This window comes from Rhinatrema bivittatum, chromosome 6 (assembly GCF_901001135.1).
Source record: "Rhinatrema bivittatum chromosome 6, aRhiBiv1.1, whole genome shotgun sequence".
Lineage (NCBI taxonomy): Eukaryota > Metazoa > Chordata > Amphibia > Gymnophiona > Rhinatrematidae > Rhinatrema > Rhinatrema bivittatum.
In genome coordinates, this window is record NC_042620.1 from 12,408,322 (window position 1) to 12,422,469 (window position 14,148).

The window sequence follows — 14,148 nt, forward strand, 5'->3', positions numbered from 1 at the left end:
ACGATGCTAAACTGGGAAAAGTTGTGTTACAGGCGATATCCACCTAAGTTGCAGCTGACTATCCACGCTGGGATCACGCAAAAAAAGAAAAAAAAAGGAAAGAAGGATCTTACAACTAAGCACTGCAACAGCGTGATCGGGAGCTTAGGATTCCCATGACAGCATGGCTAATTCAGCCCTGCTATCAATGGGAAAAAGCAAGTTTGCTTACCGTAAACGGTGTTTCCCTAGATAGCAGGATGAATTAGCCATGCTGACCCACCCACCTCCCTGGATAGTCGTCAAGTTTTAACCAACTGCTACATCACAGACTGAGGAGAGACTATTTTTTTGTGTGGGAAGGCATGCGCAGCCGCACAGAGCAAAGCTCTGTATTCTACTAAGAAGCTCCGCCTCCTGGGCCCTGATGGACAGTTCCCATGACAGCATGGCTAATTCATCCTGCTATCTACGAAAACACAGTTTACAGTAAGCAAGCTTGCTTTTCCCTGTATTGATGTTTGAGATCACTTTTCTTCACCCAATAAAAATAATATAAAATTATACTAATCATAGTGTAAACAACTTTATTTTTATAATGTAATATAAAAGGTGGAAATGTTTGCCAATTTGCTTCTGAAATTTTAAAATTTTGCTGTAACAGAATCTACCCTTGAATAGCCAAAAGAGACTAGGGGACTGTGCCTTAGACTTTCTTTTCCCTGTTGTTCAATCTCGGGGGGGGGGGAGTGATAGGAGGTGACAGCACTAATGGAGCCTCAGGGTGTCAAAACCCTAAACCTGTCACTGGTTTTATCCCAGGCTTTCTTTGAATTTTGTTACTCTTAGTCCCTCCATGTCACCTGGGAAGTCATTCCATGCACCCATCAGCCTTTTTGTGAAAAAGTCTTTTGAGATATTACTCTTGTCAATGCCGCCCCCTCCCCCATCCCTGAAGTCCATATTTTGATCTTTTGTTCTAGAACAGGATGGAGAGCATCTGGTCCTTGAGGGTCACACACCATGCTGATTTTCAGGATATCCCATAATGAGTATGCATGCAGTAGATTTCTATATACACTATCTCAGTTGTATGCAAAGCTATAATCATTCATATTCTTTAGGGATATCCTGAAAACCTGACTGCTGTGAACAGCTCTGGAGAACCGTAGTTTTTCCAGCCCTTTTATGAAATTTCCTTTCCACTGAAAAATGCTTTATACTTGTGTGAAATTTATGCCTTTTAAGGTATCTGAATATGTCTGTCATGTCCCCCTCTTCTCCTCTCTTCTTGGGTTTACGTATTTCGGTCCTTAAGTCTTATAGCACTTATGGACCAGGCTCTATATTTTTTTTGGTAGCCAAAACTTTTTCTGGATTGCTGTCTTAATTCCAGAATCACCCTGAGTGAAATTTGAAATTCAGTTTCTGACAGGGCCATGCAGGACGGTAGAGGGCAGCTGGAAGCACTGTACCCTACAAAATCCTAGAAATACCAGCAAATTTTAGTTTTAATTAAGAAACTATTCCTCCTAAGAATACTCCTATATTACTGTAAGATAATTCTAAACCTGAATCTTTCTACTTTAGGAGATCTGCCAGATACTTGTGATCTGGATTGTCCATCGTTGGAGACAGATTCCAAGCTCGATGGACCTTATTTAACACTTTTTGACTATCTCCTGTGTATTGTTAAACTGCTTTCATGAAGTATTCCTGTTGCTTCTTCTTTGAAGTAAATCAACTAGAGAACATATGTCAAATAGGTTACAGTTTTGTGGTAGAAATATTGTTCCATTTCCTCCCTCTCCCACTGCAGATCCAATGTGTCAAATCAGACTTCATCAGCTAAGCGAAGCTTGGGATACACCTCACAGCCCAGCCCCTTGTCTGTTAAAAAAATGAGACCTAATCAAGATTACACTGGATGGAATAAGCCCCGGGTGCCTCCTACCTCCCACACACAGCAGCAGCAATTGCAAGGGTAAGTAACTGTTACTATTTTTCCACAATAAAATAGCTAACATCCTCCTTAGATTCCCCATCACCCCACCTCCCTTGCCCACCATCCCCACCATTACCAATGCCAACTTTCCTAGCATGTAGCAGATGGACTCAAAAACAAGTGGGTATAGTGTGCTCGTGCTAGCAGTTGGAGACTGATCTGACGTCAGCACGGGGTACATATACCCCCACAGGAAGTGCAGCAACTCAGTAATTTCCGTCTCCAAAGCAGTTTGGAGCTACCTTACGCTCGCTGAGCGTTTTTCCAAATTATAACAACTAAATTCTTAGCAGAAATCCTACCTGAAGATGAGCCCCGCACTCCTGCGCTGATACCATTCGGTCCCTCCCCCAGTTGAGTTTCCCGAGGTGATTTCCGTGGTCCCTCGGAGGTAAGTGCCACGGTCCGGTGGCCGGATCGCGGCAGGGACCTAGCCCCCGAGTGAGAAGGGCTCAGGCGCGGCATAGAGGCAGCCTCGGTCCCGGTGAGGACTTAGCCCCTGAGCGAGACGAGTTCGGGAGCGGCTTAGAGGAGGCGGGTGCACTTCCTCGAGCGCGGCAATGACGGTACTTACCCTCTCCCCCCACAGCCGGAGACCGCCCGGGTCGCGGCCGGGAAGCGCCGAAGATCAGGTAAGGCGTACATCTTTACTTTACTGGTCTCCGAAGAGCGAGGACTAGCAGGGTCTGCCTATGTGGCAGCCCGCCAAGGAGGTCGCCATTTTGCCTGCCTGCTCGCCGTCGCCATCTGCCCTGGTTCACCGCCTCGATCTAAGCGGGGCGAAAGGCGCGTATGTTAGGCGCCCGAGAATACTTGGGCGCCCATTGCTTGATAAGGCTCACATTGCTATGCGCACATTCATAGGCGCACATTGATAGGAGATCAGATGCGATGGAGCGTATGAGAGCCCATGCGTCCACGGAGCCGGCACCTCCAGAATCAGGCATAAGAGCTCTAGGCCTCTGCTCAGCATGCCACCTCAGAGCCACACAGATCGAGGAAGCAGACTCCCTATGTGCCCAATGTGAGGAGGCCCTGGGAGTTCCAGGCCAGGGCCGGTCTCAGCCCAGTTTGACAGCCAGTTCCTCAGGGAACACCCTGAACGTAGCAGGCCGCGGTGAGCAGCCAGGGATCCCCACAGACCTGGTGCCCCTACGGCTAGAACCTGCTTCCCTCTCCTGGGTGGAATTATTCAAGGGGATTCATGCCTTCGTCAAGATGCAGTCTGATCCCCGACCGGACCCATACGTACCGGATGACCCTGCCCCGGGACCCTCAAGGCCTACGCATGGCCACCCGCCACCCGGAAGCCCCACTTATAGGGACTCTGATTACTCCGAGGAAGATGGCGAACCCCCCCGGGGAGGGAGAACTCCCCTTGGGGATAGAACCGTATCGAACCATGAGACGCTTCTTTCCTAAGGAGGATCTTCCAGACCTGGTCTCTCAATGCCTGTCGGAGCTGGCTATCCCGGGCCAGGGCACCCCAGGGGAACCTAGGATGAACCCCCTGCTAGAGGGCCTGCGTCAAACGGCCCCCCATTTTCCCCTTCTACAAGCAGCACAGCAGTTAATCGATCTGGAGTGGAATGCGCCGGAGGCTTCATTCAAAGGGGGTCGGGCTTTGTCTAGCATGTACCCCCTAGACCCGGCAACCAAGGAGCTGCTGGCGTGCCCGATAGTAGACGCCATAGTTAGCGCAATTGTGAAGCGCACCACCATTCCGGTGGAGGGAGGGGTGGCCCTCAAGGATGCACATGACCGGCGCATGGACGCCATTCTGAAACAAGCCTTTGAGGTGGCAGCCATGTCCCTACGAATCGTGACCTGCTGCACCGTGGTGACGCGCTCCTGCTTATCACAAGCCAGGAACAACACCCCGGGAGAAGACATGGAATCAGCCCTCTCGTTCCTCACTGACGCTGCCTCTGACTTAGTTCGTACGGCAGCCAAGGGAGTGTCATCCTCAGTGGCAGCCAGAAGACACCTCTGGCTACGAAATTGGTCGGCTGACTCCTCCTCTAAGACTCGCCTTACAAGAATGCCCTTTAAGGGATCCCTCCTGTTCGGCAGCGACCTCGAGAAACTGGCTAATAAATGGGGCGCATCTCCATTACCCCGTCTACCGGAAGACAGGTCAAGGAGGACCCAGCGCCCTTTTCCTAGACCATCCAGAGGTAGAAGCTCTCAACGCTTCAATCCTTACAGGGCTCGCTACCAAGCACCTCGTTCTCAGACCGGGAACCAGTCCTTTCGGACCAGGCACAACAAGAGGGGAGCCGGCTCGGGGTCGGGTCCCGGCCGTACCCCACAATGAGAATCAGCCGATCCATCTGGGGGAAGAAGCCATAGGGGGCAGGCTAGCCCTATTTTACCGCAGGTGAGTCGAGATTACTTCGGACCAGTGGGTCCTCGCCATTGTCCGGGAAGGGTATTACCTGGACTTCCTTCATCTCCCTCCAGACAAGTTTGTGGAATCGCCTTGTCCGCCCCTCAAGAGGGCGGCGCTGGCAGCTACCTTGGAGAGACTCCTGTCCCTAAAAGCCATAATCCCAGTGCCTGCATGGGACATAAATTCTGGCCATTACTCCATTTATTTCATTGTCCCCAAGAAGGGGGGCACCTTCAGACCCGTCCTGGACCTCGTCAGTCAACCGGCACTTACGGGTCCCAGGTTTTTGCATGGAAACTCTGCGGTCAGTCCAAAGTGCAATACAGCCAGGGGAGTATCTCACATCCCTGGATCTCTCAGAGGCCTATTTGCATATCCCTATTCATCGGGATCACAAACGTTACTTATGCTTCAAAGTCCTGGATCAGCACTTTCAGTTCCGGGCTCTACCCTTCGGGTTAGCCACCGCGCCATGGACCTTTACCAAGGTAATAGTAGTGGTGGTGGCGTCACTCAGGAAGGAAGGCATTCTTGTCCATCCCTACCTAGACGATTGGCTGAACAGGGCAAAGTCACCGGAGGAGAGCCACCAGGCAACCAACAGAGTTATATCTCTTCTGGAAAGCCTAGGATGGGTAGTCAACATAAACAAGAGTTCCCTACAGCCTTTGCAGTCGCTGGAATACCTAGGTGTTCGATTTGACACCCAGGAAGACAAGATCAGCCTGACCTCCAAGAGGAAATCGAAACTCCGGGATCGCTTGCAGAATCTGCTAAGCACCACTCGGCCCACAGCTTGGGATTACCTACAGATCCTCGGCCTAATGGCCTCCACTCTGGAAGTGATACCAAGGGCACGGGCCCATATGAGACCGTTACAGCGCGCCCTCCTATCTCGGTGGCGCCCATGATTACAGAACTACACCGTGCATCTACCCCTACCGGCCAGAGTACAGAATCAGTTACGGTGGTGGCTGCAGCCCGGCCACATGAGTCGGGGGTCAAGGATGTCCTCCCCAACCTGGACCCTGCTCACTACAGATGCCAGCCTGAGCGGCTGGGGAGCACACTGTGAAGAGCTAACCGCCCAGGGGCGGTGGAACATCAACCGACTAGAGGCACGGGCAGTCAGGTTAGCATGCCTGCGATTTGCCCACAGACTTCAAAACAGAGCAGTCAGAGTGATGTCAGACAACGCCACCACGGTGGCATACATCAACCGACAGGGCGGAACCAGAAGCCGACAGGTATCCTTAGAAATAGCCTCCCTGATGTCTTGGGCGGAGGCGAATCTTCAGGACATCTCCGCCGTCCACATCGCCGGGAAGGACAACACCACGGCAGACTTCCCCAGCAGAGAAAGCCTAAACCCGGGGGAATGGCAGCTGTCGCCCACAGCTTTCCAGATGATCGTGGATCAGTGGGGGACTCCGGGCATGGACCTACTAGCGGACAGGTCCAATGCTCAAGTACCCAGATACTTCAGTCGCAGACGAGATCCTCTCTCCCACGGGATCGACGCTCTAGTACAGCCATGGCCTCAGGGGATCCTGCTATATGCTTTTCCTCCATGGCCCCTGCTGGGCGCCATTATACACAAGATTCAGCGGCACTGAGGCCTAGTTCTTCTAGTGGCCCCGGACTGGCCAAGAAGACCCTGGTACGCAGACATGAGAAGACTGCTGGCAGGGAATCCACTACCCCTGCCTCCACACAGGGACCTGCTGCGGCAAGGTCCCATCCTCCACGAGGATCCAGCTCAATTCTCTCTTACGGTCTGGCCATTGAGAGGGCTAGACTGAAGAAAAGGGGATACTCTGGGCCGGTAATAGATACACTCCTCCGAGCACGCAAATTCTCCACATCACTAACATATATAAGGACCTGGAGGGTATTTGAAGCCTGGTGCGACACTCACAGCACCAATCCACATGCCGCTAAAATCCCTATCATTTTGGATTTCCTGCAAGATGGACTTCAGAAGGGTCTGTCTCTCAATTCCATCAAGGTTCAGGTGGCAGCGCTATCCTGCTACGGTCCCAGGAGTGAAGGCAACAGCATTGCCACACACCCAGACGTTTCACGTTTCCTGAAAGGAGTCAAACACATTCGCCTGCCACTGAAGTGGCCAGTGCCAGTGCCCCTGTACTAGTGCCAGTGCCCCTGTGGAACCTCAACCTAGTTTTGGAATTTCTAGCGGGACCCACCTTCAGACCCCTTCGAGGCCTGTCCCTCCGTTTGTTAACCTTGAAGATGGTGTTCCTGCTGGCCGTATGCTCAGCACGCCGCATCTCATAGAGACAAGCGCTGTCCTGCCGTGATCCATTTCTCAGAATCACTCCAGAGGCTATCCATCTTCATACGGTTCCTTCCTTCTTACCCAAAGTGGTCTCACACTTCCACCTTAACCAAACCATATCCTTTCCAACCACGGAAGGTTTGAAAAAGTCGGAAGAAGGTCGAATACTGTGCCATCTCGACATCGGCAGGCTGCTGTCCAGATACCTGGAAATGTCGGAAGCGGCCTCACGGGCAACCATCGCCCGCTTGATCAAAGAAGTTATCAAGGCGGCCTACGTAGAAGCGGGAAAACCACCACCTCTACAGGTCAAGGCTCACTCTACCAGAGCGCAGGCGGCCTCCTGGGCAGAAACTAGGATGCTGTCGCCGGCAGAGATATGTAAAGCGGCAACGTGGTCCTCCCTCCATACCTTCTCCAGATTCTATCGTCTGGACGTCCAGGCCAGGGAGGACACAGCATTTGCGAGGGCAATCCTAAACGGACCTCGGGCAGCCTCCCACCCAGTCCGGGAGTAGCTTTTGTACATCCCACTTGTTTTGAGTCCATCTGCTACACGCTAGGAAATGTAGAGATTACTTACCTGATAATCTCGTTTTCCTTAGTGTATGCAGATGGACTCAGCATCCCGCCCAGCTGCCGGTATACATGGGGATGCACCGACTCACGGTAAGCCATGCTTTCTTATATAGGGCATCCACCCTGCCGGATGTCGACACCTTCCGGTTGAGAACACTGGCGGTTTCCAGCTACTATCAATCGGTCAGGGTTATCCTGTTCATTTAATTGATCGGTCAGTCACACATATATCCATAAAGCTTTTGCAAGGAAGATTACTGAGTTGCTGCACTTCCTGTGGGGGTATATGTACCCCGTGCTGACGTCAGATCCGTCTCCAACTGCTAGCACGAGCACACTATACCCACTTGTTTTGAGTCCATCTGCATACACTAAGGAAAACGAGATTATCAGGTAAGTAATCTCTACATTAATCTCCCTCGACCCCCACCTCTTCAAAAGTAATTGAATCTATCCTTAAAAAATTTAAACCAGCATCCCACCCCACAGACACCATAAGAACATAGGAACATAAGAAATTGCCATGCTGGGTCAGACCAAAGGTCCATCAAGCCCAGCATCCTGTTTCCAACAGAGGCCAAAACCAGGCCACAAGAACCTGGCAATTACCCGAACACTAAGAAGATCCCATGCTACTGATGCAATTAATAGCAGTGGCTATTCCCTAAGAAACTTGATTAATAGCCATTAATGGACTTCTCCTCCAAGAACTTATCCAAACCTTTTTTGAACCCAGCTACACTAACTGCACTAACCACATCCTCTGGCAACATACCTACAAAAGCACTTCTATCCATCCCCAAAGCCATATCCAAACCCTTAACAGACATCAACTGCTCCATTACCCTTGGCACAGTCCCTGACACTCTCAAGCACGCTGTTGTCAAACCCCTCATCAAAAAACCCACACTGGATCCGAAATACTCCGCAAACTACCGCCCCATTTTCAGTCTCCCATTTATCGCAAAAATCCTGGAAAAAGTGATCAACTCTCAACTCATGGACTACCTTGACGATAACATTCTACACCCTGCACAATTTGGTTTTCGTAAACATCTAAATACAGAAACCCTCTTACTCTCTCTGACGCCCTTCTCATAGGCATAGATCAAGGCCACATCTCTGCAGCATTTGACACCATAAGTCACAACCTCCTCCTAGCCCGTCTCGCTGATATTGGCATTTCCGGCACAGCCCTCCTTTGGTTCACATCATACCTAGCCAACAAAAAATTTTCCATCAAAATCGGAAATTCAGAATTCTCTTGTTACTCCCTCACCCAAGGAGTTCCACAAGGTTCTTCCCTCTCCTCCACCCTATTTAATATATACCTCCTGCCACTCTGCCACCTCCTAACCAACCTGGGACTCAAATTTTACATCTATGCAGATGACGTACAAATCATCATCCCGATACAAGACTCAATTTCAGATACTCTAAAATTCTGGGAGAAATGCCTAAACTCCATAAACAATTTACTCACAACTCTCCACCTAGCCCTGAACTCCTCTAAGACTGAGCTACTTCTCATATCCAACCATCAAAGCCTGAAGCCATCACTCTCTAGTGACCCAGCCTTCAACTCCATTGCTTCTCCACCCTGCGTACGAGACCTCAGAGTCCAAATTGACCAATCACTAAACATGAAAAAACATATCAACAAAGTCCTGAAGGAAGGTTTCTACAAGCTCAGCGTCATGAAAAAAGCTCAAACCGCTTCTCCACAACCACGACCTCCGCACTATCATTCAGGCAACCCTCTCTTCCAAACTTGACTACTGTAACTCCCTCTTCCTTGGCCTCCCCTACTCCACCATAAGACCACTCCAAATGCTGCAGAATGCTGTAGCTAGAACTATCACCCATGCACACAAATCCGACCACATCACCCCTATCCTCAAAGACCTTCACTGGCTCCCCATCCCCTCTCGCATCCTCTTCAAAACCTTAACAATTATTCACAAATCCATTTATATGCATAACTCGAATTGGCTTGACGAGCCCTTTCACTTCATACAATCCACCTGTCCCACTTGAACTAACCGCAACGGCATGCTCCATATCCCCTCCCTCAAAAAGGCACACCTGTCTTCCACAAGAGATTGAGCCCTGTCTATTGCAGGCCCCACCCACTGGAACAAACTACCTGTGAATCTCTGCCTTGAGCCCTGTAACAATAAATTCAGAAAAAAATTAAAGACCTGGCTCTTTAAACTGGCATACCCAGAATAAAACCCTCCGCCTCTACTCTCCGTGCATCCCCTTATCACTAATCATTCTTTACATGATATTTACCTTGTCATGATATTTTTTACCTTGTTATTATTGATATTTACCTTGTTATGATTTTTCCTTGAAATCTATAACCATATAATCATACCACTCCCCCAGCTGTTATGTTGTTTTTTAATTCATTTTCATGTAATGATATAATCATGTTATCTACTATGCATTCTTTGTTCCTCCTCTTCCTGCCTATCCTTTAACCAGTTATTCAGTTATCTCTTAGCCCCCGCTATCCCACCCCACCCTGTTTTATGTAATTTCTATCTTCAGTTTGTTGTAAACCGATATGATGATCACACTAATACCGGTATAAAAAAAGCTTCTAAATAAATAAATACTAGCTGAGTAATATGTCTAACCAGCATGCAAGCAGACTTAGTTCCCTGTAAGTACCCAGATCAGTCCAAACTCCTGGGTTTTGCCTCCCTTCCAGCAGATGGAGACAGAGAAAGTTTTGCAGGCACCGTCTCCTAACCCGGTGTGCCACCTGCATCTCCTCAGTATTTCTCTGCTTCAGAAGATGGAGGTGGTGCAAAACCTGTGGTTCTGTACCTGAGGAAAAAAAAAAAAAAGATAATTGAGATTTTCCTCCCAGGAGGTTGTCAGGTTCTGGTGGGACCATCCTTCCTGGTAGCAGGTTGCGAACAAGCAGGAATTGGGAACCCCAGACGCCGGGGATGACAGGTGGTGGGACAGCTCCCTCCCCTTCAGTGAAGATTGTGGGAAGCCTTTGCCTCCATTCTTCAAGAATGTACTCCCTTTCTTTCCTGTTTGTAAAGTTTTTTGAGAAAAAAAAAAAAATAAAGAAGGGAAAAACAGGCAAAGCAGTTTGCAGCACTGAAGCGGTTGCCGGTGCTTTCTGGCTCTTGCCCCATCAGTGGCAATGAGCGGAGTTAAGGTGTCCAAGCTGGTTCCCGATCCTTTTTTTGCTAGCGTCTGTGTATGTAGCGCGTTCTCAGTCGAGCCGGCCATGCCGCGTGTTAGCCACTGCTCTGCATATGGGGAGAACGGCGTGCGACTTTCCAAACTTGGCTGATGTTCTCGCTACCTCTCTGGTGGAGAGGGCCAGTCCCAGGGATCTTTGGCGGCATCCTCCAAGCAATGCAACCCTGGTAGCTCGCCAGGGCACGGACGACCCATTCCTGTTGAGCACAGGAACAGCAGCCATCTTAAAAACTTTTGCGGCTGCTGAAGATAGGGTGGCAGGGGGAGGGGATCTCCCGCCTGCACTGTCGCTAGCCAGTTCAAGCCCAGAGGTGGGTTGGGGGGCCTTAGAGGGGCATCCAGAGGGGGATCCTGATCCCCTGTGAGGGGATTTATTTGGTCCTTCGCAGTTTTCCCCGGATTTTGATCTCTTATTACATGAGGCTTATATGGCCAGTATAGGCATGAGGATTTGCTCTCCCAGGGACAGGGCCCCTGGGGGCCTGCCCAGAAAAGTTGCCCAGGTTGTCAGAGATACAGGGGGCTACAAGGATTCATACAATCAGAGGTTGTGGCACAGAGGGCCGCAGATGACCTACCCTCAAAGTCTGACTAGGGGCTGCCTTGGCAAGGGATAAAGCTTATCCATCAGTGGCCCAGATCAGGTGGAGGAGCCGGAGAAGATTCCCACTATGGAAGGGGATGATCCGAAGGTCGTGTGCCTGTTTCAGAGAGAGGAGCTTGGTCCTCTGATCCTGCATGTCCTGGCAGAGCTGGGAATAGCGATTCCACAGGAGGAGCCGGACCTGGACCCGGTGGATCCAGTCATGACTGGTTTGTGGGGCCCGGCCAGGACTTTTCCTTTCCGTAGAATAGTTAATCAGTTGATGGCCAGAGAGTGGGACACTCTGTAGACTTGTCTTAAGGTTAGCAGGGCTATGGATAAGCTTTATCCCTTGCCTGAGGAGACCCTGGAGCTCTTAAAGATGTTGAAGGTGGATGCTTCTGTGTTGGCATTCACCAAGAGAACCACCATTACTGTAGCCAGGGCGGCAGCTCTGAAGGATCTACAGGACAGAAAGCTTGAGGTGCACCTCAAAAAGATTTTTGAAGTCACTGCTCTGGGCAGCCGCGCTGCAGTGTGCAGCAGTTTTATGCTTCGGGCAAGCCGGAGATGGGTGCAGTAGCTACAGAGTGCTAGGGATCTCTCACTCCAGGAATCTGAACAAGCGGAACACTTAGAAGCAGTGGTAGCTTAAGGAACTGATTCCTTATATGATCTTATTCACACCTCCTCTTCTAGGACAGTGATCTCAGTGGTCTCTGCGGTATCTGCTTGAAGTCCCTTGTGGTTGCGGAACTGGTCAGCGGACATTTCGTCAAAGGCTTAGCTGGGAGTGCTCCCTTTTAAGGGCAAGCTTCTTTTTGGAGAGGACTTAGAGCAGTTGATAAAGCAGCTCAGAGATAATAGCACAAGCACAAGCTACTAGAAGATAAGCCTAAAGGGCCAAAAGATTTATGCTGGTTCTCTCTCGTTTTCGAGACCAAAGGCATTTCCATCAGAGTAGGGCTCCTGGCACAGGATAGAGGCAGACCTCAGGGAGCTTTCAGTCCTGGTCCCAGTCCTTTTGTGGATGAAGAGCGAACCGAGAAGGATCTGGCCAAGGGACTAGCAGGGCCAAGTCTGCACAATGAAACAAAGCCGAACCATTCCTCAATCCCAACCAGCGGAGGTTGGTTGACTCTTTTTTTACGAGGAGTGGGTCAAGATCATGTCGGACCAGTGGGTTCTAAGAGTGATAGAACAAGGCTACACTTTAGAATTTGCTCAGCTGCTCATGATATCCCCCTGTGCTTCTCCAGCAAAGAAGCTTATCATTCAACAGACCATCCAAAGACTAAGAATGCAGGGAGCCATCGTTCCTGTCCCCCTGGAGGAGAGGGGGACGGGAAGGTATTCCATTTATTTTGTGGTGCCAAAGAAGGAAGGGATGTTTTGCCAATCCTGGACTTGAAGAAGATGAATGCAGCCCTCAAGGACCCCATTTCAGGATGGAGACTCTCAGGTCTGTCATAGCAGCGATGTGAAGTGGGGAGGTTTTGGCTTCCCTGGATCTCACGAAGGCATATTTGCACATTGGGATTTGCCAGGATCATCAGAAATATCTCAGGTTCATGATCCTCTGAAAGCATTTTCAGTTTTGCGCTCTCCCATTCGGTCTAGCCACTGCTGCAAGGATGTTCACCAAGATAATGGTGGTGGTAGTGGCAGCCCTCAGAAAGGAGGGGGTGCTGGTGCATCCATATATGGATGATTGGCTCATTTGAGCGAAGTCGGAGGACCTTTGCAGACTGGCAGTGGAAGTGATATTGCACCGCTTGAGATCCTTAGGTTGGATTGTGATCCTGGCCAAGAGCTGCCTTTCGCCTTCAGAGGTTCTGGATTTTTGGGTGCGTGTTTCAATACCTGTGTGGGCATGGAGAAGTGGATTATCAGGCTACAGGTACAAGTTTGCAACCTGTTGAAGACCCAAATGCCCAGGGTCTGGGATTACTTGCAGGTCCTTGGTTCCATGGCCTCGACATTGGAGCTGGTGCTGTGGGCGTTTGTTCATATGAGACCTCTACAGAAAGCGTTTCTATCCCAGTGAGATCCGATTTCAGAGCATTTTCATCTTCTGCTACCGCTTACAGATTTTGCCAGGTCCAGTCTTTTGTGCTGGCTTGTTTGGGACAACTTGTGCCACAGGGTGGACCTTGAGGTGCCTCAATGGATGGTAGTGACTATTGATGCCAGTCTCACTGGTTGGGGGGGGGGGGGGGGGGCTGTGTGTCAGTCCCAGTCGGCGGAGGATGTCATCTGGTCCATCAGTTACCTAGAGATGAGTGTGGTACGGCTGGCTCTGGAGGAGTTTCTTCCCTTTCTGCAGAACCGTTCAGTCAGAGTACTGTCAAACAGTGTGACGAGGGGGGCTTACATCAACCGCGAGGGAGGTACCAAGAGTCAAGTGGTTGCTCTGGAAGCAGAGATGCTGATTTCCTGGGTGAAGCAGCATCTGGCTTTGATAGCTGTGTTGCACATAGCGGGGTCTGACAATGTGCAAGTAGATTTTCTCAGCTGACAACAATTGGATCTAGGAGAATGGGAGCTTTTAGAGGAAGCGATGACCCTCATTTTCTCACAGGTGGGGCATGCCTCATATGGAACTGATGGCAACCCCAAGGAATGCCAAGGTACCGCATTTCTTCAGTTGCAGAAGAGAACACTGAATGGAAGGGGGTCAATGCCCTAGTGCTGCCTTGGCCGCACGTTGCTTTGATTTACGTGTTTCCTCCATGGTCTCTAGTGGGTAAGGTCCTAAGAAGAATAGAGGTTCACCCAGGGAAGATGATTCTCGTGGCTTCAAAGTGGCCACGAAGGCCTTGATTTGTGAATCTGGTCAATCTAGCAGTGGAAAGTCTGCTGAGGCTGAGCCATCTACAGAATCTTCTATGGCAAGTCCCTATATTTTCAGATCAAGCAGATTGCTTTTGCTAGCGGTTTGGCTTTTGAAAGAAGGCAATTAAGGAAGAAGGGATATCCGGAAGATGTTATTTCTACTCTGCTGCTTGCTCGTAAGACCTCTATTTTCTTGGTTTACGTCCGGGTTTGGAGAGTCTTTTGAGTCTTAGTGTTTGGATCAG

The 14,148-nt window shown here is 50.1% G+C and overlaps 1 protein-coding gene across 5 annotated transcripts in view; it reads left to right on the top strand.

Moving 5' to 3' along the window:
* USP37 (ubiquitin specific peptidase 37) overlaps nucleotides 1-14,148 on the top strand; it is a 539,331-nt gene that overhangs the window by 195,157 nt on the left and 330,026 nt on the right. For all 5 annotated transcript variants that reach the window (XM_029605048.1, XM_029605049.1, XM_029605047.1 and 2 more), the window contains one exon: nucleotides 1,799-1,963. In XM_029605048.1, coding sequence (XP_029460908.1) covers nucleotides 1,799-1,963 — 165 coding nt within the window. The remainder of the gene's footprint in view (nucleotides 1-1,798; nucleotides 1,964-14,148) is intronic.